At 40.0% G+C, this 27,761-nt stretch overlaps 1 protein-coding gene across 2 annotated transcripts; it reads right to left on the bottom strand.

The window, feature by feature from the left end:
• Positions 1 to 993: 993 nt before the first annotated feature.
• On the bottom strand, positions 994 to 27,524 carry NUCB2 (nucleobindin 2). Of its 2 annotated transcripts, XM_030240167.2 has the most exons (13): positions 27,359 to 27,524; positions 16,758 to 16,901; positions 16,025 to 16,132; positions 15,184 to 15,310; positions 12,715 to 12,818; positions 10,942 to 11,127; positions 10,223 to 10,313; positions 8,615 to 8,673; positions 7,379 to 7,471; positions 6,317 to 6,406; positions 5,521 to 5,691; positions 5,131 to 5,212; positions 994 to 3,749 (listed from the first exon to the last, which is right to left on the bottom strand). In XM_030240167.2, the coding sequence occupies exons 2-13, from the start codon at positions 16,899 to 16,901 to the stop codon at positions 3,637 to 3,639; spliced, it is 1,368 nt and encodes a 455-aa protein (XP_030096027.1). In that variant the 5' UTR covers positions 27,359 to 27,524; the 3' UTR covers positions 994 to 3,636. The 2 variants fall into 2 exon arrangements, with proteins under 2 accessions (XP_030096027.1, XP_030096029.1); XM_030240169.2 differs by lacking the exon at positions 994 to 3,749 and having other exon boundaries at positions 5,123 to 5,212.
• Between the last annotated feature and the right edge of the window lie 237 nt (positions 27,525 to 27,761).

The following is a 27,761-nucleotide window of genomic DNA, read 5'->3' as shown; positions in this document are numbered from 1 at the left end:
GGACCAACCTTAGGGACAGCTCTTGGCATCTGCTGCCTACTTTTGCATGAATCACCAAAGGACAAGCCCTAGTTCAAAGCTTCATTTCTTTACAAAACCCTACCATACATCATATTTTCCCTAGTCCAGATAAATTCACCAGATGGAAAATTCTAATGTGGCTGGATTTGGCACCCCATCCTGTGGACATCAAGAGACACCTTGTCCCAGCCATTCTCACATCCTGAAGTGGCCAACACCTGACTAGGAATGCAAAATCTAGGTGCAGAATGCAACCCAGAGAAGAATGTGTTACTAAGCCCATGGGTGCTTCACCTTCTCTGGAATTGTCAGGGAACTGTGGGGTGGTGTTAGGAGTTTGTAATGCTGTGGCACAGTAGGATTTTAATGAGTTGGGTTTGTGTTTTTATGAATATAGAAAATTAAGCATTTAAGCACCTAATTAGTGAATAGCTACTGCAGTGAGACAGCTGGTGCCAGGGAAGAACACATCTCTTACATTTTATTTTACATCCTCATCTTTCTAGAAGGCAAGAAATGGAGGGCAAACAGGAAGGGCTCCTAAGGAGGCTTCAGGGTGACCTAATTGTGGCCTTTCACTGCCTTAAGGGAGCCTGTGGGAAAGATGGAGAGAGACTTTTACAAGGACATGTAGTGACAGGATGGGGGGAAATGGCCTCAAACTCAAGAGGGCAGGATTAGATTAGATCTTAGGTTAGATATCAGGTATTAGGAAGAAATTCTTTCCTGTGAGGGTGGTGAGGCACTGGCACAGGTTGCCCAGAGAAGCTGTGGGTGCCCCATCCCTGGCAGTGTTCAAGGCCAGGCTGTATGGAGCTCTGAGCAACCTGGGGTACTGGAAAGTGTCCTTGCCCATGGCAGGGGCTTGGAACAGGATAATCTTTGAGGTCCCTTCCAACCCAGGCCACTCTGATTCTATGAATACAAACCCAGCTCTTGCCCACCCACTAAAAATAAAACACTAAACCTCTGTCACTGTGCTGAGTTCAGTTTAATCCAGTTAAAAACTAATCTATACAAAGTACAGAGTGGGGTTGCTGGGTTTTTTTTACATATATTGCACCAGAGATATGAATTTGTACAACATTAACCAAATTTTACCCCTTCATCCTCCTACCAAAACCCCAGCCAAGTACAAAACTGAATCTCTGCATCTTCGTGGTGGAACTGGTGTCTGTATAAAGTTAGATACAGTTTTGTTGTAATCACCTCCTAAATGAAAAGCAGAATACAGGCATAAGCACTTGTGCCCATGATATTCCAGTCCCTTATTTCTCTGTGGTTATAACTTTCCACTTCCCAAGTTACAACAATTCTTTACAAAGCTCTGGATGTTTCCAAGTAAATGGGATAAGGGGGACAATTGCCAACAGGAGGGTCAGGACCTCACAATCAAATATAAGAGGCTGCACTGAAACTGAAGCTTGAGCATTACATTACAAAGCCATGGTGATGTTTAATGGCATCTCAGGGGGCAGAAGTAGCCTGCAGGAATGATTTGTATGGTAGAAATGCCTTCACACCAAAGGTTTCAGTCCTCCAACCTCTACCAACATCTGGGGCTGTATCACTTGTCCTCTGTCAACTTTCATGTGAGATGGGGAAAAACACAGTAAGATTTCCCCTTGCCTTTACCATGACATTTGAATAATTCCCTCTTTGTTTCCCTCCTTACCCTGTTAGAACCCCAAAGCCAGGGCTGTGCCCAGAGAAAGTTCATGGAGCTCTAACTGTGTCTGGGCCTCTCTGCAGACAGATGAGGCTGTTGAAAGATATTGAGTTTCCAGACAAAGACAAAACCAAACTGTTTTAGAATTGCATAGAAATGACAAATGGTGGAGATATTGGTTTTGCAAACTAAAAATGTCATCTACTTGTATAAAGAACAAAAAGAAAAGGTGAAATAAGTCCAGTTGGGTGGGATAAATGAAGGAAACGCAACATGACAACAGGATAAAATAGATAAGGAAACCTAATCTGTTCTGGCTCTGAGTTCTGCTGCATTGTGTGGAGAACATGAATATGCCCAGATCTGATGAAAGAAGCCTTGAGCATGGAAGGAATGTGCCTGACTTCCATCAGCCTAAGCTCTCCAGAGTCAGAAATTTCCCAAATGTCAATACAAAATGTTAGCAATTGCCCTCTGTTTTTTTGAGTTTGACTAAAATATTCAAGTCTTATTCTGAAAGGAACATCTTTCTCTAACAGAGGTGTGCTTCTGTTTCTTTGCTCAAGCCCCAAAATATCTCTTCTAATGCCATTGTCAGCAGTTAGCCACAGAACAGGAAGGAAATGTAAAGGATGCAGGCAGAGGTGTGTGTATCTGTTCCAAGCCACCATCATACAATCAGAACAATCCGTGTTTAAAAAACAAAACAAACAAAAAAACAACCACAAAAAGCCAAGCAAACAAGGAAATCCACACAGGGTTTACACTTGAGGATAGTTTCAGTTTGAAATGAATGAGAAGCAGGGACACTGGCACAACTTTTCAGCATTATAATAAAACTGACATCAAAATCAACTTATTCTTGCAAAATCTTGGCTTGCAATACAAGGGACCTATCCTGGTTCAATACCAAAATAATACAAGCAAGCAGCACCCCTGGCTTAGGACACTTCTTAACCTTAGACCAACTGATGAAAGACTCATGAGAGTCAACAGTGAGGCCTTGAACAAATCCCAGATTCATGTCTGAGAAGAGCTCTCTGAAGCACATGGTGCACTTTGAAAAATCTGGTTTTATTGTAGGAGGTAGGACAATTGCACAGAACAAGACAGTGAGCCTTGTTCTGTTTTGCACAATATTTCCATCAACAAAAAAAAAGCTTACTTAATTACATGCAAAATTTTGAGATCAGCTGGCATCTGATGAAAGAAATGGGGACAAAAGTGCTGTCCCAAGGGCCAGTTGAGCTTTCAACTGCTACACAGAATTCATCTCAACAAGGAGGACGGTTCAGATCAGTACACAAGCACAGTATTCCTTTTGAAGGCTTTCAGTGAAATTCTTAGGTTTCTGTAAACATGAAAAATATGCACTGTTCCATATAATTCTTTGCTGTGTTTAAATTTTACAAAGTGCAAATTTTCTGTGATTAAGAAATTTCATTTTTATTTGGTCTCAAAGAAGGAAGGGTTTGGTAGTGCTGGAAATAGGCCTTTATATCTATGGTCTTTGTTTCCCCATCTTTTGCTTTTCAGCATTTCTGGAAAGAGTTTCTACATCAAACTAGACCTAACTTAACATCCAGGCCTGTTCCCTGTTTCCCCTCTGAGAAGATTCAAACACAGAATGGCAGACATCTCCCCCTTCTTTGTGAGGGGAGGGTTCAACAGCTCAGTCCCCTGGCCATAAAAACCTTTAGTATTATTGGTTTCCTTATTTTCCTTCTCTGTTTTAGCCTCTGTGTGATCCCTTTGTGTTTCTTACCAATGCATTTGAGAGCAAATTAATTTAACTTAAAAATCAAATCTGACTGATACTTCATCTCTAACATTTCTGATGATTTTACAGTCTCAGGGAGAAAGTTCATGTTTCACTTTGATTTCCTGTGCCCCCCACCCCTCCCTCCCCAAATAATAAAGATGCTATAAAGTTGAGGCACAAGTGGTTAAGGGTGAACTGGATCAGTTCTGACAGCTGGTTCTTGGACATGTCCTGGTGGCAAAGGCTGATCTCCTCCTGCTGGGTGCTGTGGTGCATCTGCAGCTTTGTGTTCAGCAGCTGGAAAACAAGCAGAGAGCCCTCAGTTACAAATGTGAAAATTTTTTAAATTGAAGTTTCTAGCATAGGGACATTCAAACAAAACCTTCTATTTTCTGGTTCATAAGTGGAATCCAGAGTTTTTGGGCTTGAGACCCAACAGGCTGTACTATTAGTCAGTGTTACCTCCTAGATTACAAGTTGTTTCTGCTTTCTGTGAAATATTCTCACATAACACATTGTCCTTTCTGAAATAAATCATATTTTTATGAGACCTTTAATTCCAATATGGGAAGCTTGAAAAAGAAATAATTAACAACTTGCTCCTGTATGTTCCTCCTCACTGCATCAGTACTTACAATGTTCTCCATTTGCCTATATTTGAGTAATGCTAATTTTCATAGTTTGATGAAGATTTCAGAACATGCAGATCCCTTTCTGGATCTTTTTTTTTTCCTCAAATTACTCTTAGTAGCTCCAGTGACCTAGAGATTTAAAGTAGTGTCTGCTTGGACATCCTTGTTTCAGTGAAAGAATAGTGACCAGTTCTGGCTAATATAATGAATTCTCATGACACCTAATTAAATGACTCTACAGAATGATTTTACATAAAAGAATACATGTGTTAAGAACAGTATCTACTACAATATTGCCAGAACTGAAAGATGTATCATCTGCAATTACACAAAATGGTTTTACTGAAGGTGAGGGGAATTTAGGCTCTTGGAATGAAGGATCATAAAATGAAGTTACCTCCAGGCAGCTTCCAAGCAAATAAAAGGCAGAATTGAATAGATTTTGAAATCTCCTCACTCCCCTTCATACAAATGAGTGGGCAAATTGCTATGGATAAGAAGTGCTAATATACACCTGACTTTTGCTGCCACCAGTGATGAAATGCAGTGATTTTTTCAATGCCACTGCCTTCTCCTGAGGGTGTTGAAGCAATTGGTCATTCATCCTGCCCAAGGTTAACTTCTTGTGTCATGCTACATCCACTTGCTGCCAAACTGGCCACTGAGGATTTCAAATGCTTTGATTTGTTCTGCAGCCTGAGACTGCAATGCAGCCATAGATCATGGGAGCTTGTCTTTTGTATGTCCCTGTCCTTCCCTGGATGCTCTAGATCTCAGTATTTCAGACTAATACAACACAATCCTCCTTCTCTGCCAGTTAGATGCCTTGTGCTAGGACTCTGGTCTCTTACTGTGGACTTAAAAGCAGTGAGATTTCAGGAGTACTTAGTACTTACTTCTCTCTGCAAAACAGGTTAGTGAACTTCTCTCCAGAGGTCATTAAAGCTGCATTAAGTGAATAATTTTAACAGCAAATATGGAGGTAATGACTTTTACATGGCAAATCTTATTTTCAAGTTTGTGTATCTACACAGAAAGTCACATACGTGGCTGGATTTTCAGTTCTCCACCTGGTCCTGCAGGAGGATTTCCTTGCTGTAGTTTCTTTTGTTCCATCTGTTTTACAACCTGGTGAAAAATAAAATACAGCAGTTGAAACACTTGAATTTGCCAGCTTTCTCTGATGTGACATAAATGAATACACCTAAACCAAATGTTGCAGCTATGGAAGGTCTTTCTTAGTGGGTGTAGTGCTGAGTTGCTTTATAATTTGGAACAGCAGGCTATGTTTTGCTGTGGTATCATTAGCTTAGAATTCAGCTGGGACTCCTATGAGAATTCAAGGTAAATCTCCAGAGCTGGGAATTGTGGAGAGCCATTACACATAGAAGGACAGAGACAAGAGGAAACAGAAAATGCTGTCCTCACACATGTACCTGCTGAAGCTCTTGTTTCTGAGCCTGAAGCTGATCGTGCTGCCTCTGTAGCTCTTCCTTCTGTTTCTGAAGTTCCTCTGCCTTCTTTCTAAGTTCATCTTCCTGCTGGGAAATGTGATTTTCAAATTCCTTCAGCTCATCCTCAGTGAAGAGCTGCTGTTGGTCTAATGTCTGCAAGAAAATACACACAAACATGAATACTTAGCCAGGAAAGCATGGGGTTTTTTGGTTTTTTTTTTTGTTTGTTTTTTGTGGTTTTTTGTTGGGTTTTTTTTTGGGTTTTTTTTTTTTTTTTTTTTTTTTTTTTTTTTTTTTTTTTTTTTTTGTTATTTTCCTACTGAAATTCTTTCACGGTTCACTGAAAAACCCTCAGAACAAACTAGTGAGACATGACACTGTACACTCAATGAAAACAGCAAAACAGCCATTTCTCAGCTATTTTCTCAACAAAGCTCTACTAGGGATTTAGATGTAGGAGAAAAATATCCTCTTTCTTCCAGCTGAGCTCTTATCTTCCCTTTGAAGTGATTCATAAACAAAACGTGCATTTCCATTTGAAAAGCACGTGTGAAAAGCTCTTCCCAAATCCCCGGGGTGGCGCCAGACCTTTCCCGTTTGTGGAATTCACATCTGCATTACATTTAGGCAGCTGAATGCTACCTTCAGCTCAGGGGCTGAGCGACACACATACCAGAGCAGAGCTGGAAAAACCAAAGGTCACAGCCATGCCGTTTGGTTTCCTGCTCAAGTGCTGCTAATGGTGCTGCATGTTGTACTTGGAACACATTTTCATTACCTCCCAGCTGTCTGGCTCCAAAAATTCCTTTTTCTCTGTAGCTCGCAGGAACTCTTCCAAAGTCACTAGCCGGTCCTTGTTGATGTCAACCTATTTGAAGCAAAAAATTAAGCTCAAGCTAAAGGACAGGTTTTGGAGAAATCAAATATAACCATTTTTAATTGTTTATATGGCCCATTTTCTGAAAACTCCTCTCACAAGCTTATGTATCTTAACAAAAATAGAACTACAAAGTAAATCCTGACATTTTACTTCAAAATTCACTGGCTTTATTGGAAACACTTGTGCTCACAGTCTAAACACTAATAGTGGAATGCATGATTTTTTTTTTGAGAAAGAGATTTTGTAGCTTTCTGGTAACTACTCTGACTCACAATTACAAAATTATCTCCACCGTTGGAGGGGGAGGTTTTGAAAAACAAAAATCCCACCCAACTGAATTGTGCTGGAATCCTTTAAGGGGAAGGGAGGAAATGCTTCCCTTTATGACTAATAGATGACCAGGCTTGTTCTGTTCCTCAAGTTTAAGGAATACAGTTGAATACAGAAATATGGGTGGAAAACATAATGGTTCAAAACAGCCCCTTTCCATTCCTGTGTCTCCTGAGCTGAAAACCCATCAGACCCAGTGAAGGTTTTCACTGTCACAGGTGATGGCTTGAGCTTTCAGCCCCCTTTTAAAGGGACAAAGCTGAGTTACATGAAAGAGGACATTGCTCTACTCCCTCTTCTCACACCTGAATCTTACCCATCTGCCAAGTGCCAAAGCAAATTTAGAGTCTTCCTTGTTTGGCACACAGCTCACAAGGAATTTCTGTTGAATCTCAGTATCTGCAAACAACCAGGGCTATACAACAATTCCTTCTCTGGAACTCCTTAAATGAAAACTAGTCAGCAGGCATTACATCAGAACACAGGGCCAGGGTTTGAGAAGTGTAACTTGGCATAACCCCAGCACAAGCAGCTCTCAGTGTGACAGGCCATCCCTTTCTGCTGCACTTGGACAACACTTCATGTCAGGAGAACTGTATTGTGTGAACACAGAAGGGAATCAGCCCCCACCTCATTCATTACATGTTCTCTCATTCTCAGCCTTTCTTCTTCCATTTCAACCATGTCATCCTCTTCATTCTTGGGATCATAAACTTTTTCTAACTGAAATTTAAAATTAGTACATGTTAGTTTGAAGAAAAGGCTGCTCATTCAAATGGCAGAGCATATCTGGAAAAGTGCTGTGACATGTTCTCTGTGTGTGCAATTTTCCTCTTTCAGCACAGCATTTAAGCAACAAGTGAGCCTTTCTTTCCTAAGAATGAAGTTTTCAGTTAATTCATGTGGTCTGTTACAATTCAGTGCTGTGGATGTCACAGTCAAGTTGACCTCAGTGTGCAAAGTCTGATGCTGCATTTGATTCAAAGCAGGCAGAGGCTCCATGTGGTTTCTGGAATGGGAGAGAGTGGCTTTTTCACCAGGGCATGCAGCTGACCCCATAAGCATTCAGAGTATCACAAGACAAATTCAGTGCCAAATTTAATGGTTCACTTCTCTTCTTGCACAATGTCTTTCTGGAGAGTTTGTGCTTACATGCTTCTACTTGGCTTTCTCAGGCATCTGAACTTCACTTGCCCAGCCACAGGTAATTTTAAGGCCCCAGACTATCAGTTTTTACACTACAAAATTATAAAACAGTGAGACACCTGTCAAAAAAGGACTGCACTGTATCTTCATTGTAGTGAAGGAGATTATGGCAAATTATTGTACCAGATTTAAATGTTCAGGCAACAAACCAAGGCTTAAAGAAACTAAGAGCCTGTCTACTTTATTAGATGCACATGTGCTTCAAACTAGCTAGACATAAAATAAATTTCTGTAGCCATTTCTACAGGGCTGTCCCTGAGCCAAGGCACACAGGTGTGACCCTTTTTCTCATCAGACTTGTTGATGAACACTCATTGAGCACAGTGCCCAGCTTCAGAACCTTTATCAGGTGCATCTAGGGAGAGCAGCTCTCTACATTGCAATTTACACAGGTAATACCTATCCAGCAGATAAGTTATAGAACCTCTAGCAAGCCTGGGGCAGAAAATACATGAGCACTAGATTTCTGATGTCTGACTCCTATTCTTCAACTACTTTATTTGCCTGCTTTTCACACTTTTGTAGAAATACTAAGGATGCATAAAACTTGGTATGACTACTCTATTTTGTAGTCCAAAGCCCCCAGATATACTTGGGAAAAACAGACATCCCTGTAACCCTTTACTGATAGAAGATAAGATTCTGAGTAAATTTTTTTACCTCTTTAGTAAAAAGGGCTTCTAATTCTTGCTCATCCAGGAAACCATCATTATTGACATCTACAAAAAGAAGTTTTACAAACACAAATAGAAAGTCATACATGTAATAGATGTCCAGGAGTTAAGTAAGGATCAGTGTACACATTTAACAAGAAGCTGGTTACAGAGGTTGTTTCTACTGGTTAGGTTTTTAGCAGGCATTGGCTGGAGTGTCACTTTTAGTTGGTTGGCCAAGTCTGCAGCAATCTCTCTACTTTTTAGATTAGCAAACTGAAATAGGTCACCACAGGATTGCGCAGACTGCAACTGCCAAAAAATATTGCTGAGAACAAGTTGTCCCCATTTAACCACTAAATTTGTAATTAGACTCAGGAGCAAGCACCAAGATTCTGCAGAAAAACTTTAACTGACAATATGACTCCTTAAAACCTTAAAGAATTACATGAAAAATCTATCTAAACATGCAGCACTTGAGATAGGTTAAGATGACTTTTCATGACAAATGCAGAGAGGAGAATACTTGGTAATTAATGATCCATCTTTTATCCTACATTGTGCTCTGAATACTGTTACACTACCTCTGAAATGAAAAGAAAATATCCACTTCAAATTATTACCCAGTATTTTTGTGTAATTGCTTCAAAGTTTTCTATATACTAAGCTCTAAGGCAACAGGTGATTTCAGCTGTTTCTGTTTTGGTAGGTTTTGCACAAACAAGCTACCAAAAAATTTCAGAAAGCTATCTTTCAAAATCTCCTGCTAGAAAGAAGAGATAAGATTTAATAACTATAGCTAGATGATCATTAAGGACCCAAACCATTCTGTAATAATACATGCTTATTATAAGTTATAAACTGAGATAAAAGTTTGGGCTCAAACTAGAACACTTTTCTTCAGCTGAATCATCATCTTTGAGATTAATCCAATTCTATGTACTGTTCAACACTTAGCAGCCTAGTGCCAGGCAGGATCTACTTAGGGGCACTTAATGATGAAGGATTTACCAATATCAGAACATAAAGTTTCTTGGTGACATCAGCAGGTGTAAAGCAAGGTGTTCATTGAGATGCATTCTTATCTCTGCTACTGCTTGTTTTTTCTAGCTGCCCATTCCTCAGAAATGTAGGGGCAAGATTAGAGGGTTTTGGTTTTATCAAGGCAATATTGCAATTTCTGAGGAGCCTTGGCCCTTCTATGACCACCCCAAAGACTGGGGGCACCTGGTACTTATCTGCAGAGATGATGAGAAAGCAGATTTTGCCCCTACACAAATCTCTGAGGATTTATTCCCAGTACTTACTGTGCAAGCAAAGTTATAGATACACCCCTCTAAGTACCCATACTTCCCCAAGAAATCCCTTCTGGGTTTTGCCTGTATGAGTTTAGGAGTAGTTCAACAAAACTCTGAATGTTTTTAAATTTTAAACTCCATTTCAAACATTGCATGAAATTTACAAACAGTAACAAGTATTTTCTTCTCAGTACTATTCAGATTCATCCAAGTTGCTTGAGGTGTAAGACTTCTTCCTAACAAATGACAAACTTGTCCTCAGCAGAATGTAACAAAGTCACTTCACTTGTTCATGAAATTAAAACTAAACCTCTTACCGTGCAATTTGAAAAATGTTTTGGGGTCAAATTCATTAGGATCTAGTCCATCTGCTTCTTCCCACACCTCTTTCAGTTGATCTTTGCTTCCCTATAGATTGGTTACAAAGAAAAACTATTCAAAAGACAATTAAGTGTAATTTCCCTGTGTTACCTTTGTATTCTGGTTTCTCTGAAAGGCTTGCTTTATTTGCTGATTAGTCATGTGGCAAATGGAATCAGTGGCATTTTCTTTCCTTCCCTTTTGGTCAGGTCTAATGCTTTCATTAGACAGAAAGGCCCAGGGAAAGAGGGAGTGTAAAGGAAATGCATATTCTGTGGAAAGGAACACCTGTAATGATCAGTCATGGCCACACAGCCCCATTTAGAACAACAGCTGAAGGGAGCTGAATTATTTTGCCTTTCCTAGAGCAAATGGTACTGTGATGCAGTTCCCTGCAGGCCAGGCATACCATGCAGGCATCCCTACAGTTTTGAGTACTTTTCTGGCTTCTTCCTTATGAATTTCAGTGTCTGTGTAAGAATTTTGGCAGCAAATAACACATGTGTACAGAAAGAATGGGAGTTTGTACAGTGGGGTTTGTCATGCTCTCAGCAGTGTGCCCATGTCAGTAAGAGGAGGCAAATGATGAGAACATACCAAATACACCCTTCTGTGTATGAGCCTTTTCTCTCTGGAAAGGAAAGCTCACACTCAGTCAAGTAAGAACAGGCCTTACAGGATGGTGAACTTTAGGGTGATCTCCATGTTTTTTCTTCATCTCCTCAAATTTAGATTCTTCTCTCTTCCTCTTTTCTTCATCCAGTGTTTTTAAATACTCTCTCCTCTCGTGTTCTTTCATCATCTCATACTTCTTAAACTCCTCATGGCGAGTCTTATCATAGTTTTCCAGGTCACTTGTAGCCTAAAAATAGGGATATATGCAGACAGATGATTATGTAACATAATCTGACATTAAAACCACTGTATTGTTCAGATCTGTGGGCAAGGCTGGCCATGTTGCCATTCAGGGCAGGCTGGCTGGGGCTTCCTTTCACATCACAGTGATGCAGAAACATCTCTCCTCCCTTGGTCATTTTCACAGAAGTTAATTTCTAATGGTTCATCTGTGGGACAATTTCTGCAATTACATGGTGCTGTAAGAAGGCTTCAAGGTGTCCTTTCTCATCAGTGAGTAATAAATGAACTCAATTTAATCAAGTCCTACACTAACACCACCATTAACTCCTTGATCATTTCAGAATAAGAACATTTGTAGCTTATCCTACAGTTTAATGACAAATTGGACTTAGTTTGCATCAGCTTAATATAGATTAAATTAAAAAACCCTAAACAATTAAATGGAGACAAAGGGTACGAGAGGAGAATTTCTGACAAGTTCTTGTATAAAGTTGTGTAATTTTCATACAGGCCAAAGTATTAAAGGTAGTTTTGGTAGTGCTTGTTTAAGTAACATGTTTACACCTGATATTGTCTCTTCATTATTTACATTTTACTTTTCAGATTCATGGTATGTTTTAAAAAACAATTCCAAAGCTGAGACCTCCTTAAGTATCCATTACACCCTGTCAGTATCTTGGTTGAGAAATGAGAAGACAAAACAATAAAATATGTAATGAAAAAGAACTGCCCTGTTAAGGGTATGCTTCTCCAAGCCAACCAGAATTTTCCCAGAAGAGATGTTTTAGAAAAATTGTAATATCTCTATAAAAATAATTCTACAGAAAATGGAGATAAAATCTTCCACAGGTAAAAAAATTACACAGAAATTATCTTTCCATTTAGTTTGAAAATATAAAAAACTATTCAAATTCTCATGTCAGACATGCAGTGCTCTCTAAAGTATTTCTGAGACATTTTTCCCCCTGGGAAGTCCATTTTTCTGTAGCAGTTGAAAAAAGTCATGCCCTGCTTAGCTGAACTGCATCCCCTGAATAAACCCCACATCACAATAAAAATCTGTGACTGATACTGAATCTGCTGACCAGACACTGAATGCCATGCCCAGAGCAAGCAACTTCTAATATTGCTCTCTCAAATTCTACTCTCCTGTGGTTTTGCAGCTTGATGTATACACAGGAGATCATATGGCTAGGCTAGGGATGATTATTTACATCATTCTGTAAGAGTCCTATATCATTTAGAAAGAGAAATCAGGAAAAAAAACATTTGGAAAAAATGCACCCCTATCTCACATGTATTTCATTTAAATGCTCTCACAAAGGTGTGTTTGATTCCCAAAGTTGCTTGTACTGGCATATGAATGTTAAGTCCTGTTAAGGTGACACCCCAAAATTTATGGACTCTTTTGCATCATGCACACTGGCAACAGTTTTCAAATGTGCATAAAGACAACTGACTTTTCTCTGAAAATAAAAGCTGCATGTCATTTATAAAATGTGGTGTATAGGAAAGGACTTCCCTTTACCAGAGGTAAAAAGCATAATGATTAAAATTCCAACCCCCACAGCAGTCCAAATCTGGCACTCACTGCTTTGATCAGCATATCCAAGTCTTTAGGTTCAAAGGTGTCAGGATTCTGATGGTTCAGGTGCTCAAACTGCTTAAGGAGAGCCTGATGGTCTATACCAGTGTCTGCAAGAACAAGGTATACATGTAAAACATTAAAATAAATATGTAATCCAGAAAAATCAATAAGTCCTTCATACAGGAGCTTATGCCTTGTAATACCTGAGGTCCCCTGAGGACTGAATAATTTTTTCATTGTTGGAGGAAATTACAGTAACATTTTTAAAGTTGCTTTTCCTGGAGCAAGTTGCCAAACTTGCTGGCAATTTGATGGCACTACATTCCTACAAACTTGATGTAGTGCCATCAAGTTTGATGCCAAACTTGGTGGCACTACATTCCTTCTGATGGGTCAGTGCTGCATTGCACCCAATCATTTTACATGCACAAATTACAGCTCCTGTTTCAGCATGAGAAAGTATGATCAACTTGAGCTTTACAAACTAGAACAAAAATATTTTATTCTCTTTATATAAAATGAGATGGTTGACATTGTGTTCTACCTAAGCTAACAACTTGCATATTTTTCCTACATGGGGACTGCCCTGGACATTTTGCAAATGACACATCTGGCCAAAGATTTATGTACAATGTGGTGTAAAATTGGATTAAATCAAATAAGCAGTTAGTTAAACTTCATTTGTAGAAAAAAGAGAAGTGCAAGAGAGTGGAGATATCAACACACAATGCACTAAAACTAACCACATTTCTACCACAGCTTCTCTAGCTGTTACCATTGTCTCTGAACACTAATGCTACTCTCTTATGCTTTGATATGTGAAGTACAACAGTTGTGACAAGCTGTTAGTAGATGGCTTAGCAAAGAATATTTTATTTGTCTAAAAACAAATTGGAAAACACATTTTTGAATATACTGTTTTTTCACAAACTATCTGCTTTACAATCAATGCTGTGTTTGTATTAACACAAACCAGCCAACACTGGCCAGGGCAGATTTCAGCCTTCATTCCTCCCTGGTGAGATCATAATTTCTGTTTCAATATATGTGCCTTTGTCTGTGTTTGAATCATTTTCAGAAGTGTAGTAATAGACTTAAGAAGAACGAACAAACACTAAAAAAACCAGCCCCCAAACCCATTTTTCTCCATTTCTTACATTTTGGGGAAAAGATTAATTCTATTTGACACTATTTACTTGCCACATTACTGTATGATCTGAGACTCAGCTCCTAACATTCTTCTGGCCTGTACTGATCAGTCAAGGATCTTGGTGAAAATGTTTAAAAACACATCTGGATGAGGACTGAATTTATGCTGAATATAATCTCAGGTCTAGTTGTCTGGAGTTTTTTAAACCTGATCCAGCTGAGAGGAAAGAGGAAAGAAAAGAGGAGGGGTTTGTGTGCCTTTTTTCTTTTTCTTTTTGTAGATCAGACAGAACTAAGATACTAAATGGTGTTATATGGAAAAGATTACAAGAGCAAATAAAAGGAAATCAAACCACTCTGCCTGTTGCTATTTTAATGCTCTTTGTGCCTATTCCAAGATGTTGTCTAGGTGTGTAGATGCAGCTGTATTTTACAGTCAATCTGGCTACACTTGTACATGATGTGAAGCAGTCATGGGCAAAGCTGACTATATACTTTGCAAAGTGTTTTTACATCTTAGTACTCATCTGAATATTCTGAGCTGCAATAATCTGTTCCCAAATGTAAGATCTCACATGGTAAGATCTGAGGTGCTGGGGGCAATTCTTTTTCTAAAGCATGCTCTGTTAGTTACTATTGATTTATGAAGGCAGAGAGGGCTAGAAGTAATCAGTCCATTAAACTTCACAATACCTAAAACAACTATGTACACACCCAGGTATCATTAGCTGCTGTCACCTAGCTGTGAATGTCACCATGATGTCACTGGACTGCCTGTCTGCAACAGGAACAACATCCCCATAAACATTTATTTTTATTAGCTTAACCTGCTAAACAGATCCTAATTCTAGGAGTATTTTATTTGATGCTTTATGTGTTCAATTCCTTGGGATGCCCCTTGAAAACTTGCAAACATCTTTACAACAATAAAATACTGACCAAAAAATTCATTTTCTACCCCCTAAAGATATGAAGTGTCATGGCTTTTCTCTTAAACACACTCCTACCATGTTACTGGTTCTCTGAGAGTAATCTATGAACTGATGCATTACAAAAATAAGAGGTTAAAAATAACAGGTAGAAGTATCTGAAAAATCCACTGACAAACAAGTTCAGTTATTTATAAAACAGAGATGGCTTTTCTCTTCTCCCCAGTTTCCTGTAAAGACAGGTTTTTGATGGCTCCAGGCCAGCTCAGAAAGGACACTCACTCTCAGTTTAGTCATTACTGCTGACAACAAACAATGCACAGCTGCTGGACTTTGACATTTCCATAACACAATTCCATCTGTTAACTCACCTAAATAAATTCTGTACTCTTACCTTGAACAGAATCCATTTTAGCTTTAATTAACATTCTTAATCTTGCTACCTCTTGTCTTTTTAGTTCATCCAGCCGTGTTCTCACATGGTGGCTTACTAAATCAAGCTCTCTGCTTAGCTTTCCACTCTGTCAAAAAACAAAGAAGTCATGCATTAACACAGGAAAAAAGAAGCCTTTAGTATTCCCATCAGACATAGACTGCAAAAGAGCAGACTAATGGCAGTCTCTGGCAATACTGTAGCCCACACTGTAAGAATCTCAACAATTTTTCAAAGAGCAGATTCAAAATTTTTATGCTATGGTTATGGAAACAGAGAGGAATCCTAAAAGCTTTCAGAAGACAAAATTTCTAATTATCTTGCTCCTCCAAAGAGCCAGACCATAACCTTGGAAGGAGCAATGCCTAATAATATTTGTGGCAAATTTCCTGATCAAATATTCTCAACTGAGTTCAAAAGAACTGTGAGAAGCCCACGAAGTGCCTCATCCTCTCAAGGAGGGCTGTTAGGCTTGAGGGAAGGTACAAGGCAGCAGCAGCCACTGATGTGGTCTGCAAGAACCTGGAAATGCAGAGGAATCTCCAAGGCTGACCCTAAACTCTGCACAGAAGGAAAAGATGCCACAAGCTGCCAACAGCAATGTGAGGGATTAAAGCAAACACAAAAGACAGGATGTCCTCCTTAAGTCTGTCACTTTAGACTGTTCCCTACTCATCCCTTCCTAAATTTCCAGCTCCTGAAGGGGCAATGCACAACAGCCACAGGAAGAAAGAATACAACATACATGGCTCATGATTATGGATTTAATTAACCTCAATTTAACTCTTTTTTTTGAACCTACCTTTATTTCTTCTATGTCAGCAGTCTGGAGTTTCTCCCTGAAATGCTTATCAGTTTCCAAGACATCTATTACTTGCCTGAGATACTCATCGTAATAAAGTCCTGTATCCTTCAAAAGAAAAAAAAAAAAAAAAAAAGGAATTTCAGGAAAAACTGACAAACAATTAGTTAATTAGTTTTGTTTAAATACAGTTATTAAACTGACACTCCAATCTTAGCAACACAGGCACTATGCTGCCTTACATATCTTTGTGTTTTCAGATTTGCATCATTGCCCTATAGCAATTTATGATCCATTTGTTTCAGCAACTGACAAGGAAGAGGAGAAAAGTGATTAGGAATCCCTGTAATACACAAGCATCTGTCACGTTAATGTACTGTGTGGCTTTTTTAAAACAGTGCAATTCATTTGTTCCTTTCCTATTTGAAACACTGAGCTGGGATCAGTGAGTGGAATTTCCTAAGGCATCACCCAATCACTTGAAGTAAATCTCTGTGGAACAGTTATGTGCTTCCTGCTGTAAGCTGGGAATTCCTTCCATGTGCCAGCTCACCTTTAGCAGCTCATTGAAAAAAAATCAAGAGCAAATTTAAACAGAACATCCCCACAGTAAATGGCACACACACTGACAATACTATTGGGGAATATTAGTTTCCTTCTAAAGGAGTTGGCTATATCCAGATTACTAACAATTAGGATAAACACTTAATTAGATCAGTTTCTTTATACTTACTGGATTTTCTACCTTCTCTCCTTCTACCTGGCCTTCTGCTTTGACTTTTGTCTTATCTATGTCTATAGGTACAGCTTCCAAGGCCATTAGGAGACAAGTCATCAGCAGGAGACACTGCTGGGGCAGGACAGAGAACCTCTTCATCTGAAATGAGACCAGGTCACAAAAATTAACATCCATCATTTTAGTCTGCTGTACTGAGGAAATTTTTTTTACATTCCTACATAGATAGAAACCTGTAATAACCCACTTCTCTACAATGTCCTGCTCTCAAGGAACACAAAAACTCAAAGAAGTAATACAGCCTTAATTTTTGAAGGCCATTCTTAGGCAAAAAGATTTCCTAAGATTGGTTTCCATTTGTGTGCCAAACCTAAGTTGTAAATGGTGAGGGGTTTGTAACCTGCTGAGGTATGATCAATAACAGATGGCAACACCTATTTAGGATGTTCAATGCTGACATTCCTACTTGGGTCATGCCTTTGCTGAATTTATTGGCAAACTCCTAAAGATCATTTAGGGGCATTGAATCAGATCTTAGTGTAGTAATGCCAGTGGATTTTATGTTTCAACACTGCAATACTTTGCCTAATTTGGAGTCAAGATCCCCTCCAAAATTTATCTGCAGGAAGAATATTTTACAATCCATGTTATATCCATATTTCAGGTGGGTAGAGATTCCTGAAAAGTGTATTCACACAACCTGAAATTGTTGCTGAGGCCAGGGCTTTATTAATATTGTTTTCCCCACCCTTTCTTTAGTGTCTTCTAGGTGGAGCTAACTCACACATAATTTGATGAGCATTGAGCAATTTGAGTTCTTGACCTTTGTCTCCTTCCCCTCTATCAAACTTGGTTGAAAAAAATTCATTCAGAAGCTGCTAAAATGGAATAATTAGATAGAGTGAATGCAGGGAATCCAGCTAAAAAAAGTAATAATGGTAATCCAGCATCTGACAGCAAGTCATGCTCTTGTGACAATCTGGCCAGTTCAGACTGTGACACTCCAGTACCTATGGATATTCTACTGGAAATCTGAGCAAACTCTAGTGTTACATTGGTAATCTAAATCAACTCCTAGAAGGTGAAAGTTGCCAAAGTCTGTCTAAAATTAGCTTAAATATACCAAAGAAAAAGACATAATATTGAAGAAACATGCAGTCAAATAAATCAAAAGTACACCTGCTACAAGAGGAATTTCTGTACAAGTGCTTTAGCAAGTCATGCAAGGAACTCTGTCAAAAGTATTTATGTCCACCACCAACAAATCTCTATTTAGGGGGAGGGGAGAGAGGGACAAACTAATTATGGTGTCAGTGCCAGTTTTCCTGGCTGCATGATCTGGTACTTGACAGAGATGCATTGCTTTTGCTTGGGTTAAGCTGCCCTTTGCTATGGCAATAAATCTTGATAATGGTACACACTTAATATTAAGCATTGTTGAGACCCTTTATTCCCCCTTATTCAACTGCTAGGAAAAGAAAAGCACTCATATACCCAAAAAAAAAAAACCAAAAAAAAAAACCACCAAAAAACATTCAAGATGTGTAGAGATGTTATTTCTTTTGTTGGGGATGAGGAAGTAGCTGGAGATAAGAGTATATACACCTATCCATCTATCCATCTATTGTTTTATATGTCAAAGACTCAAGAATTACAAAAAATCTGTAAATGCTTTAAAACTGTTTTGTTTTTTTTTTATCACATCTTCAGCAAAAGGAGCCTAAATGGATTATGCTCTGCAAATACCTGTTACTTGCATTTTTAAAAATAATTAGTATCTGATCATTAGTAGATGGGATAGCAGGAGCTATTGTTGCTGCCACAATGAGAATTTGAAATTGGATGTCAGCACTACTGTCAGACTCAGAAATCTGACTAGCCTTGCCTATGTTATACCCTTAAACAAACACACAAAGAAACCAGACCCAGACTGATTTGCTGGAACTGGTCAGTTAATTTCTGTACCTCTGCAGAAACTGTTGAATTCCAGGGACTTACAAAGCTGAAGAGTGAAAGGGTTAGTGATTCACCACTGCTTTTAAAAATGCCAAAGTTCCAGTAGGTTGAGTTTTTTTATTTGCAGAATATTGTTGTATAAATGCTGTGCCTAGGTTTGTAATTTCAACAGGATTTAATCACAGGAGATGATGATAATAACTAACAAATACTAGGTCTTCAAGTCTCCTAATCTTGATGTAGATGTCAAGACTCAGAGTAGTCCTTGGTACTACAGGTAAAACAAAAACCCACCTGGCTGAAGTTCTTGCAGAGTATGAATGGGGCTGCCTAGTAATTTCTAAGTGAAAGGATGTAAGCATACTTCAAGTCTAGGAAGTGCATGTGAAACAAACCTAATAAACCCCAAAATATTTATCAAGTTTATAATAATTATGTATCTATACACTCAGCATTTTGCAAAACATTTTTTAAAAGGTTATGTATGTTTGAAGTATACCCTTTAAAACAGTATTCTCTGATAATATTAAAAATCTGGAACCTGATAGATGGGTATTTTTCCAACCAAAATATTTTCATATATACAAAATTATAGTAATAAAAATAATTTAATATTATTATACACTGCTCTAGTTATGCAAGGTGTGTAAACAGTGTTTTAGAAAATCATTATGAGGCTAGGAAATGAACATGCTGAAGCCCATCAGGTGATGACAGGGGAGCACAGACAGCCAGAAGCTCAGGTGCCTCCCACAGGTCTGGCACTGACTCATTCCTTGCCTACAGCAAGTGCTAAAGCCAACACTTTCACAAGGACACCTGGTCTTTGATCCACTTTGAAGACATCTCTCAAAGCTCCTGACCTACAACTTCTAGTAACACGATCAACTGTGGAGACAAGGATTGCCAGTTCAGGTTGAAGAGGGGCACACTTGGATTTTTCAGGCTTTTTCCTTGCTCTTGAGGAGCACTGATGGATAAAATGTCCATGCTGAGCTGAAACAGCAGAGCTATCAGTGACCATGCTGCTCTGCCAAACCCCATGAGAGGGAGCACTAATCACCTCCAGATTTGGGCTGGGCAACTGGAGCTGTGTCATCCTCAAGTCCCTCTGCAGTATCAGCTCAGCTAATCTATCAAAGGCCTGACCAAACCAAGTCCCACTGGCTCTGCTGGCATTCTGTGCAATTTGTGCTCATGGGCCATGGGGGTTTTTTTTAAGCTTTGTAATTACATGTTGTCATACATCATGGGAAAGCTGGATGACATCACAGTATGTTCTTCACATCTGTTTGATGTAATAGGCTGCTCAGAAGACTTCATCAGGCAGTTTTGATCAGGTTGTGCAGTGGATGTTCATATTGTAGCTTTTTTGAAAAAACAAGCCAAAAAATTTCACACATAATGGAAAGGATTAAAAGCAAAGGAGTCTCCAAAATGGGTAAGTAAACAGTATCTCTATCAAAACAGCTGACTTTGAAGACAGCTATGCCTAACACAGCATTTCCCACAGCACTTTGAGGAACCCAACTGTAAAGTAACAAGTAAATTGGAAATACATTTATTAGAATAAAAACCAATTACCTAGTGAAGACAGAGTTACTGTATTTAGTTATCTACTAGTCCAAGACTATACACACCAAAATTTCCTTAAGAAAAGCAGGTGACTAAGACATGAGTCAGCCTTTAGAGTGTGCCAGTGTCACCTGAGTCACTGGGCACCTTCTACTCTGACGTGTACTAAAAGAGAGAAACCAGGCCCATTGCAAAATCTGACATTAATCACCTGCCAGAAAAACTCAGCACCATTCAGCAACTGCAGGGAAGAAAAGTGGGAGTTCCCCTTTCTGTTCCTCCAAGTAAATTCATTTCATTCTCAGCCCACTACCAGCTGCTTTTAAGAGTTCTGGATTTTTGAAAACCCATTCCTGAATACCCATCCCTTCCCAGGCATTTAGAGTGCATCCATGTCAGGAATGTGACTTTTTTCTGTACCAGAGCCACCAAGTGAGCAGTCACAGAGGGTGCTGCAGAAAAGGAGCAGTGTCACTTTGCTCACTGCCTCAGCAATATTTAATGCACAGCATACACCCCTCTGCCCTGCCATGTGGCATATTGTTGTTGGTGTTGGTGTTATTATTATTCCAAATTCTATAAATTATTATTATTATTATATTATTATTATTATTATTATTATTATTATTATTATTATTATTATTATTATTATTAGTCCTACTTTCTATAAGCTTTAATAGAAATATAATCTGTTATAGATCTGCCCACTTGACTACTTTATCAAAGACAGATGGAAAGAGTTAAATGCTATAATTGTCATCTGGAAATTAAGAGATTTTAGTCAAAGAGAGGTAGCCCACCTAGAAGTAAAAGTAGCATAACTGTAATCTGCTGGTATGAGAAATCAATCTTATCTTTACAAGAGGGATAAACAAACATTCCCACTAACTAATCTTAAAAGTAGTGCTCAAGAACTGATAAATATTGTAGTTTACAAGCAAGCAAATATAAGCTGCAGGATGCCTGTCAGCAATCTTGATTACTTGTTAATCACAAATTCCTATCAACATCAGTGAAACAGGATTGAACATTTGAATTATGAAGAGCTACAGACTTTGAGAGGTATCTTCAAAATGCTACTTTTAAAGTTTGTTCTAGCAATAGTAACACAAACTGCTGAACTCCTATTTTATACAGCTGCCAGGTGTTACAATACAACCCAAAAATTACTTTTCATTAATATAGCACCCATTGCCCAGAAAACAGCACCATGCAGGTACTGGTATCTTCATCACTCTCCCAGCAAAGCACAAGTATTTTTAAAGAAGTAACACCCTATGTCAAAGTTTCTGAAATTGAAATAGGCAAAATGATATAATAAAATCAGGATGCAGTGTCTGCACACGTAGAAGCTCAGTGGATGGTTATGATGCAAGACAGCACAACACTGTAAATGTCACATCACACATTTGCACTTGCCAAACCCATGGGTACAGTGATGGGCAATGAAAACATAAATCTGGACTCACATAATGCAAAATAAACCTACCCATTCACAGATTTCACATATGCCTGCTCTGCCTGATATGGAAGTAATTAACCTGTGTGAGACACAGTGCAGATGTGCTGGATAACAGTAATGTTCTCTACTGTCATGACCAAAATGTGATTTTCTATGTTTATGCTGTGCACTGGAGAAATGAACAATCAAGTGCTGAATTTAAAAAAAAAAAAAAAAAAAAGCCAAAAATATATCTACTGATTTTTATTTTTCTAAGAATTTTCCATCCTCAGTGCTGGAATGAAATGTAAAGTATTCTCTCATCAGTCTGCTCAGTCACCTAGCATCTCCAATCTGTTTTCACCTCTCTGAAACAGCAATATACCTGTCCATGTATCACAGTTTAAATAGGTAATGTTTCAATCCATAGGCTTTTTCCATTTATTTAAAATTTATTTGCAAATCTATTAATTGATCCACTTAGAGAACACTAAAAAAAACTCCATTAAATGTTTGAAATTAGGCAGAAACACTTAATTCACCAGTGTTAGTTCCCCCCCAGTCTTTCTCAGGAGCACTTGCTGCTCACACAGACACCCTAAGCTGTCATGCCTTAAGCAGGGTATGAAAGTCCATGAACCAATAGTTAATGCATCTTCTTCACCCTGATAGTGCAATGAGTTAATCTGGCATCAGCACAGCTGACATGTGGCAGCAATTTTGAGAAGCAAGTGGAAAAACCTGTTTGCACTCACTCTGTTAGGCTATAAACCTCTGGCTGTGGTGAGGGTGTCTCTCTACTTGGCCACCAGTCCCCCACCCTGGCTTTGCCCCTTGAAGACATGAGCAGGAAATGCCATGCCAAGGGAATGCCTACAAGCTGCAATAGTTTTTCCCATACAAGTGAACGTTCCAAACACAAAAACACCTGCACCCTTCCCTTCCTTTCCCAAATGAAAACTGATCCTTTTAGAAGTTAATGTGCAAGCCATTAACTGTTAGAAGCCAGCTATTATTGTTATATAATTATATATATATAAAGTTTCATTGTCCTTTAAGTATTTTTCTTTTCCTTTCTGTCAATGCTGTTCACCAACTGTATGATTCAGATGTTGTTTTTTTTTCCTGGCCAACACCCAACAGGTTTCACAGTGGTCATGCTGTCCTAATCTTTTGTTAGAGCACATCACACTCAGTTCTCTGCACCAGGAGACCTTCTTTATTTTTTCAAGAACCATTTTAATCTTGCATGGAAATAGTTCTTTATTAAACAGCATTATTTAAATTCACAAAGGCAGCAGAATCCTTTTTTCCCACCCTGTTTACTTGACTTAAATTCTTTTGAGTTGTATTTGATACCTTTTCACTGCACTCAAACTGCTTCATTCTCTTTCCAACTAAAAGCTGGCTGATGGAACAGCTGCTTTTTTCAGCTTCCCAGAAAACACAGCATGCCTCGACTGTGCCTAGTACCATGTTTGCTGAAAGAACCTCCTTTTAAAAAATGCACTTCAGCTGTTTTATTAAATGAGTCATCCAATAGTAACACAAACTATGAATGCTCCAGTGGGAAAGAGCAAGTTTATGTTCAAACCACACACAGTATAGGATAATATCATGCAACAACACAACTATGTCCAGAAAGAAAGATGGAACAGAAGCAAATGGTATGGCTGATGCTACACATGTGCTTAGCTCTGTCCTAAGTGAAGTCTGGAGACTTTCCTTCTTGTTACAATGCTAATGGTTCATAATTTAAAAACCCATGTGAACACACAAATATATGTACATATTTATAATATTAATATTATAATAGCCTCCAAGGAATTTTTCTGTCCTTGCTTCAAAAAAGTAAATACCTCTGTCTACAAAGCTACCTTACTACCAGAAGAATGTTGAAATATTAGCCTTGTTTTTCAAAGCAACTTGCTTGGTTTTATTAATTCTTTCCAACAAGGTTGCCTCATAAAAAGATTTATGAAGCCAATAGTCAAGCAAAAACTTGTACTGATTTCAATGTATGCTTTATAACAATTTTATCAGCTTCAAAAGGAAATTAAAAAAACAATACTGCTACAACTATAGCTTCCTGCACTCTAATTTCAGTTCCCACACAGAACATAATACAACAGTACACTTGGAGTCTCATAAATTCATTTTTCATAAATGCAAATGGCAATATTGTCAGTGCTGACGTAAAAAGCAACCTCAAATGTGCTACTACATGCAAACAATGAATTAGCTTTAACTCATACTCAAATCAAAAAGTATTTCAATTATTCTAACAATATGCATTTTGCTCTAGTCAACCACAAGTGATGATGCTAAAGTAAGCCTTAAATGCCCCAAGAGTCCAAGGTACCTTTTTCCCCCCTTTGAAAAAAAAATAAAAAATAGTTATCCAGAATAAGTCTAGATCTAATGATGTGGAGCCAGAGTAAAAATATTTAGGCACTTAAAGGCTGCTGCTAAGGAGATTTATGTTTACAATTTGCTAATTCCCATTGATTTCTACTTGCTTAGAAACAAAAACACATATCAACATCCCATTCCACTTTTATAAAGACTAGCAGGAGAAATGCAGTCATGAAAAGTGCCTACACTTCTCTTGAATTACCTATGATGAAGAATAATATTTACAACTGAATATGATTTAAATGGTTCTATTGAAATGCAGTTTCTTTTGCTCTTCCAACTGTCAAATCACACACACGTGGAAGAGCAAAAACTATTGAAAGGAACGTGACTTTTGACTGAATTCCTTTGGTTTGGCATTAGCACCTGGTCATGCCTTTATCTACATAAAAGCACACCCCTGTGCAAAAGGCAGCTACGGATCTGACAGCAACTTCAGAGGGATCTCTTCTGCATACTGAGCAATCAACACTCAGGGAGCACAAAGCCTCACTAGATCAAATACCTCCACACAGGAGCTAAAGTCATAGGAAGCCCTGATAGTGGCTTCAAACTCACCAGTAAATGATTTTATCTTTCTTATGTAAAGCGCATTTGTTTAGTCAGCAGAGCTCTGATACTCCTGCGTCAATATTTCCACACCTCTGACAGTTAAGTCAATATATTCTACATTTTTTATTACCTGAGTGAACTACTGCTCTCCACTTTCATTGCTGCAATTTCAGTTAGGTATGTATAATGAGGGGGGGGGGACTGGTTTTGACAGAAAATCTTCAATTTGCCTTATATGAACAGAAAGTTTATGTCAGCAGCACTACCAGTACTGCAGAGCCAAGGTATGAAAACTTTGCCTTAGTATTATTAAAAAATAATTACTGTTCTTGTGTTGCTTGGTTTTATTTGCCCAGTGGGGTTTTCTGAATATAATTTCAGACACCAAATAATGGCATCTCAGGCAGTGGGATAACAAACTTAATATCAGATGCCTTTACAACCAATGGTTAATGTAAGTTTTAAGCAGACCCAACAGGCAATATGAATTTATAATTTTATTTCCCCCTTTTCTTTGTTTGGCTTGGTTAGAAGTTAATGAGATTCACATTGCTCTACATCAACACAATTTGTTTAAACTTCTGTTTTTTTTTTTTTAAGAATTGTCTTTCTTTTTCTGAAATAAAATGCTGCCACCATCCTGGAGATTACAGAAGCAAGTAAAAGGCAAAATAGATGATGACAGTTAGGAGGCAATGCATGTAACCAGGTTAGTAATCTGTGGCCCATGGTGGATGCAACACTGTGACTGTGCAAGATCGTTGTATAGTAAATGACAGTGAGAAACAGGATCTTAAGTGCTCACAGAAATGTGGGCTTCTCCCATAAACTTTCTGTGAGTTTTAAGCACAGGTCCATAAAGGTTACCACAAAACCTGGTTTCAAAGTCTTTGAGTGGCTCCTATCCAGTCTCTACAGGAGGAATCTCCCCTGTGCTGCTTTGTGTGGTCAACAGGGACAATCACTTCAGAATTCAGAGCAGAGGTGCACCAATACTGAGTCAGCTACAGGACTTTTCTTGAAACTGAGAGAAAACAAAATGACAAAAAACCAAAACCCTCCACACTGAACTCAATACCACGAGTGTACAGGCATTTCACTGTTGATACTGTGATGGTTTCATGTTGAAACTATTGGATGTTATCTTTCCAAAGCAAATACTTGTAAGTCAAACAACAAAGGCTTTTTTTCTCCTACGGGCTTACTAAATAATGTTGCCAAATGCAATCTCTTTTGAAAGCCTTAGCCGTGTTCGTTTTGTAGAGAGATGATAGTTACATGACAAAAGCCAAGTAGACATGCTCTAGATAGCTGAGAATTAGAAAAGTACCAGACCCAACTAATCTGAGTCCCTGCACCTGCAAGGCCACAGTGGCCTTGGGTATAGCTGTAGTCTGATAGCAAGATGATGTAGCCGAGAGCAGAGCATGAGAAAAAGAAGATGTAAGTTGTAAAGAATGAAGAAGTAAGAATAACCAATAGACTGCTTAGCTTACAGAATATGCATGAGCTTATTACGTGTTGTGCTTAAATATCTAATACTCTAATCAATAAACAAAACTTACTAATTCTCATATTAAAATGTCACCAAGTCTCCCTCACTGCGACATCATTTCAGCAAAAAACATTCTCTCTCTACAGCCATATCCACTTTTGGAATTATATCTGAGTGTAGTGGCCAGCCTGGCCCTGGAGTACCTTGGGGGTATCAGGGTAACAGCACAGTAAGATGAGCTCAGCTCTGGGACCCCAGCACAGGAAAAACAGCGACCTGCTGGAGGCAGTCCAGAGGAGGCCACCAAGCTGATCAGAGGATGGAGCACCTCTCCTCCAAGGAAAGGGTGAGAGAGTGGGAATTGTTCAGCTTGGAAAAGAGAAGGCTTCAGGTGACCTAATGGCAGCTTTTCACTACGTAAAAGCAGCCTTCAGCAAAGATGAAGAGCGACAATTTAAAAGAGCATGTAGTAACAGCACAAGGGGGAATAGCTTCAAATTGAAAGACAGCAGGTTTAGTTTAGATATTAGGAAAAACTTCTTTCCTGGGAGGGTGGTGAGGCACAGCTGCCCAGAGAAGCTGTGCATGCCCCATCCCTGGCGGTGTTCAAGGCCACGTTGGATGGGGCTCTGAGCAGCCCGCTCTAGTGGAAAGTGTCCCTGCTCATGGCACAAAATGATCTTCAAGGTCCTTCCAACCCAAACCGTTCTTCGACTCTAGAGAGTAATGCTCGAGAGCTGCGCCCTTTCTAGTGAAACCCGTCGAGTCTCCTGCCTAAGTTTTCCCTGCGGTTGTGCAATTACGAGCCGCTCCACATTTCTGCCGCTGCTGCAGCTGCCGCCGCTGCCAGCTCCGCTCTCATTTCTCTCCAGCCCGCCGCCACCTCCCGCACAGCCGCGGGCCGGACGGGGGGACGAGCGGAGGGGACACGGGCACACACACCCCGCACCCGGAGCCGCCTTCCCGGCGGGAAAACTTCAGCGGCGCCCCGCTCCCGCCCGGCAGCCCCGAGCCCCGCGATTCCCCCGCCACCCCCCGCGTCCCAGCCTGGCCGGCGGGAGCGCGCCGCGACCCCCGCGTCCCGCCGCGACCCTGACAGCGGCTGCCCCGCCGCCAGGCCTCCGCCCGCGCCGCCGCCGGGGGCACAGGGACGGGCGGCGCTACCTTCGGGTCCCGCTGCGGCAGGAGAGGAGCCGCCGCTGCTCGAGGGCGAGGTGCGCGCCGATGGCGGGTACGAGGCGAGCGCTCCGGCGGGCGCGCTGCGGCTGCGGCTGCGGCTCCGGCTGGGCTCGGCGCGGCTCGGTGCGACAGCCCCACGGCGGCCCCGCGCCCGTTGCCATGGGCACAGCGCCCGCCCCCCGGCGCGCGCCCATTGGCCCGCGCCGACCCGCGGCGGCCGTCGCGGAGCGCTCCGATTGGGCGGCGCGGGCCCCGCCCCTCCTTGACGCGCGCGCGGCGGAGCGGGGAACGTGGCGGCCCCGCGGGGCGGGGCCCGCGCGCGCCGCTGGCGTCACCGGCGGGGAGGGGGGCGGGGCTCGGCGTGAGGGAGGCGCTCGGCGTGAGGGAG

The sequence above is a fragment of the Serinus canaria genome, chromosome 5 (genome assembly GCF_022539315.1).
Source record: "Serinus canaria isolate serCan28SL12 chromosome 5, serCan2020, whole genome shotgun sequence".
Lineage (NCBI taxonomy): Eukaryota > Metazoa > Chordata > Aves > Passeriformes > Fringillidae > Serinus > Serinus canaria.
Note: the sequence above shows the minus strand (reverse complement) of the source record. Positions and strands in the feature narration are given on the sequence as shown.

Bases quoted from the DNA above. Each gene is read 5' to 3' on its own strand.
- NUCB2 (XM_030240167.2), bottom strand. From the start codon at position 16,901: ATGAAGAGGTTCTCTGTCCTGCCCCAGCAGTGTCTCCTGCTGATGACT. The intron at 12,819-15,183 runs GTAAGAGTACAG...TTGTTCTTGCAG, and splicing joins TAAAATGGATTCTGTTCAAG to ACACTGGTATAGACCATCAG. The intron at 6,407-7,378 runs GTGGGGGCTGAT...TGCTTCAAATAG, and splicing joins GAGAACATGTAATGAATGAG to GTTGACATCAACAAGGACCG.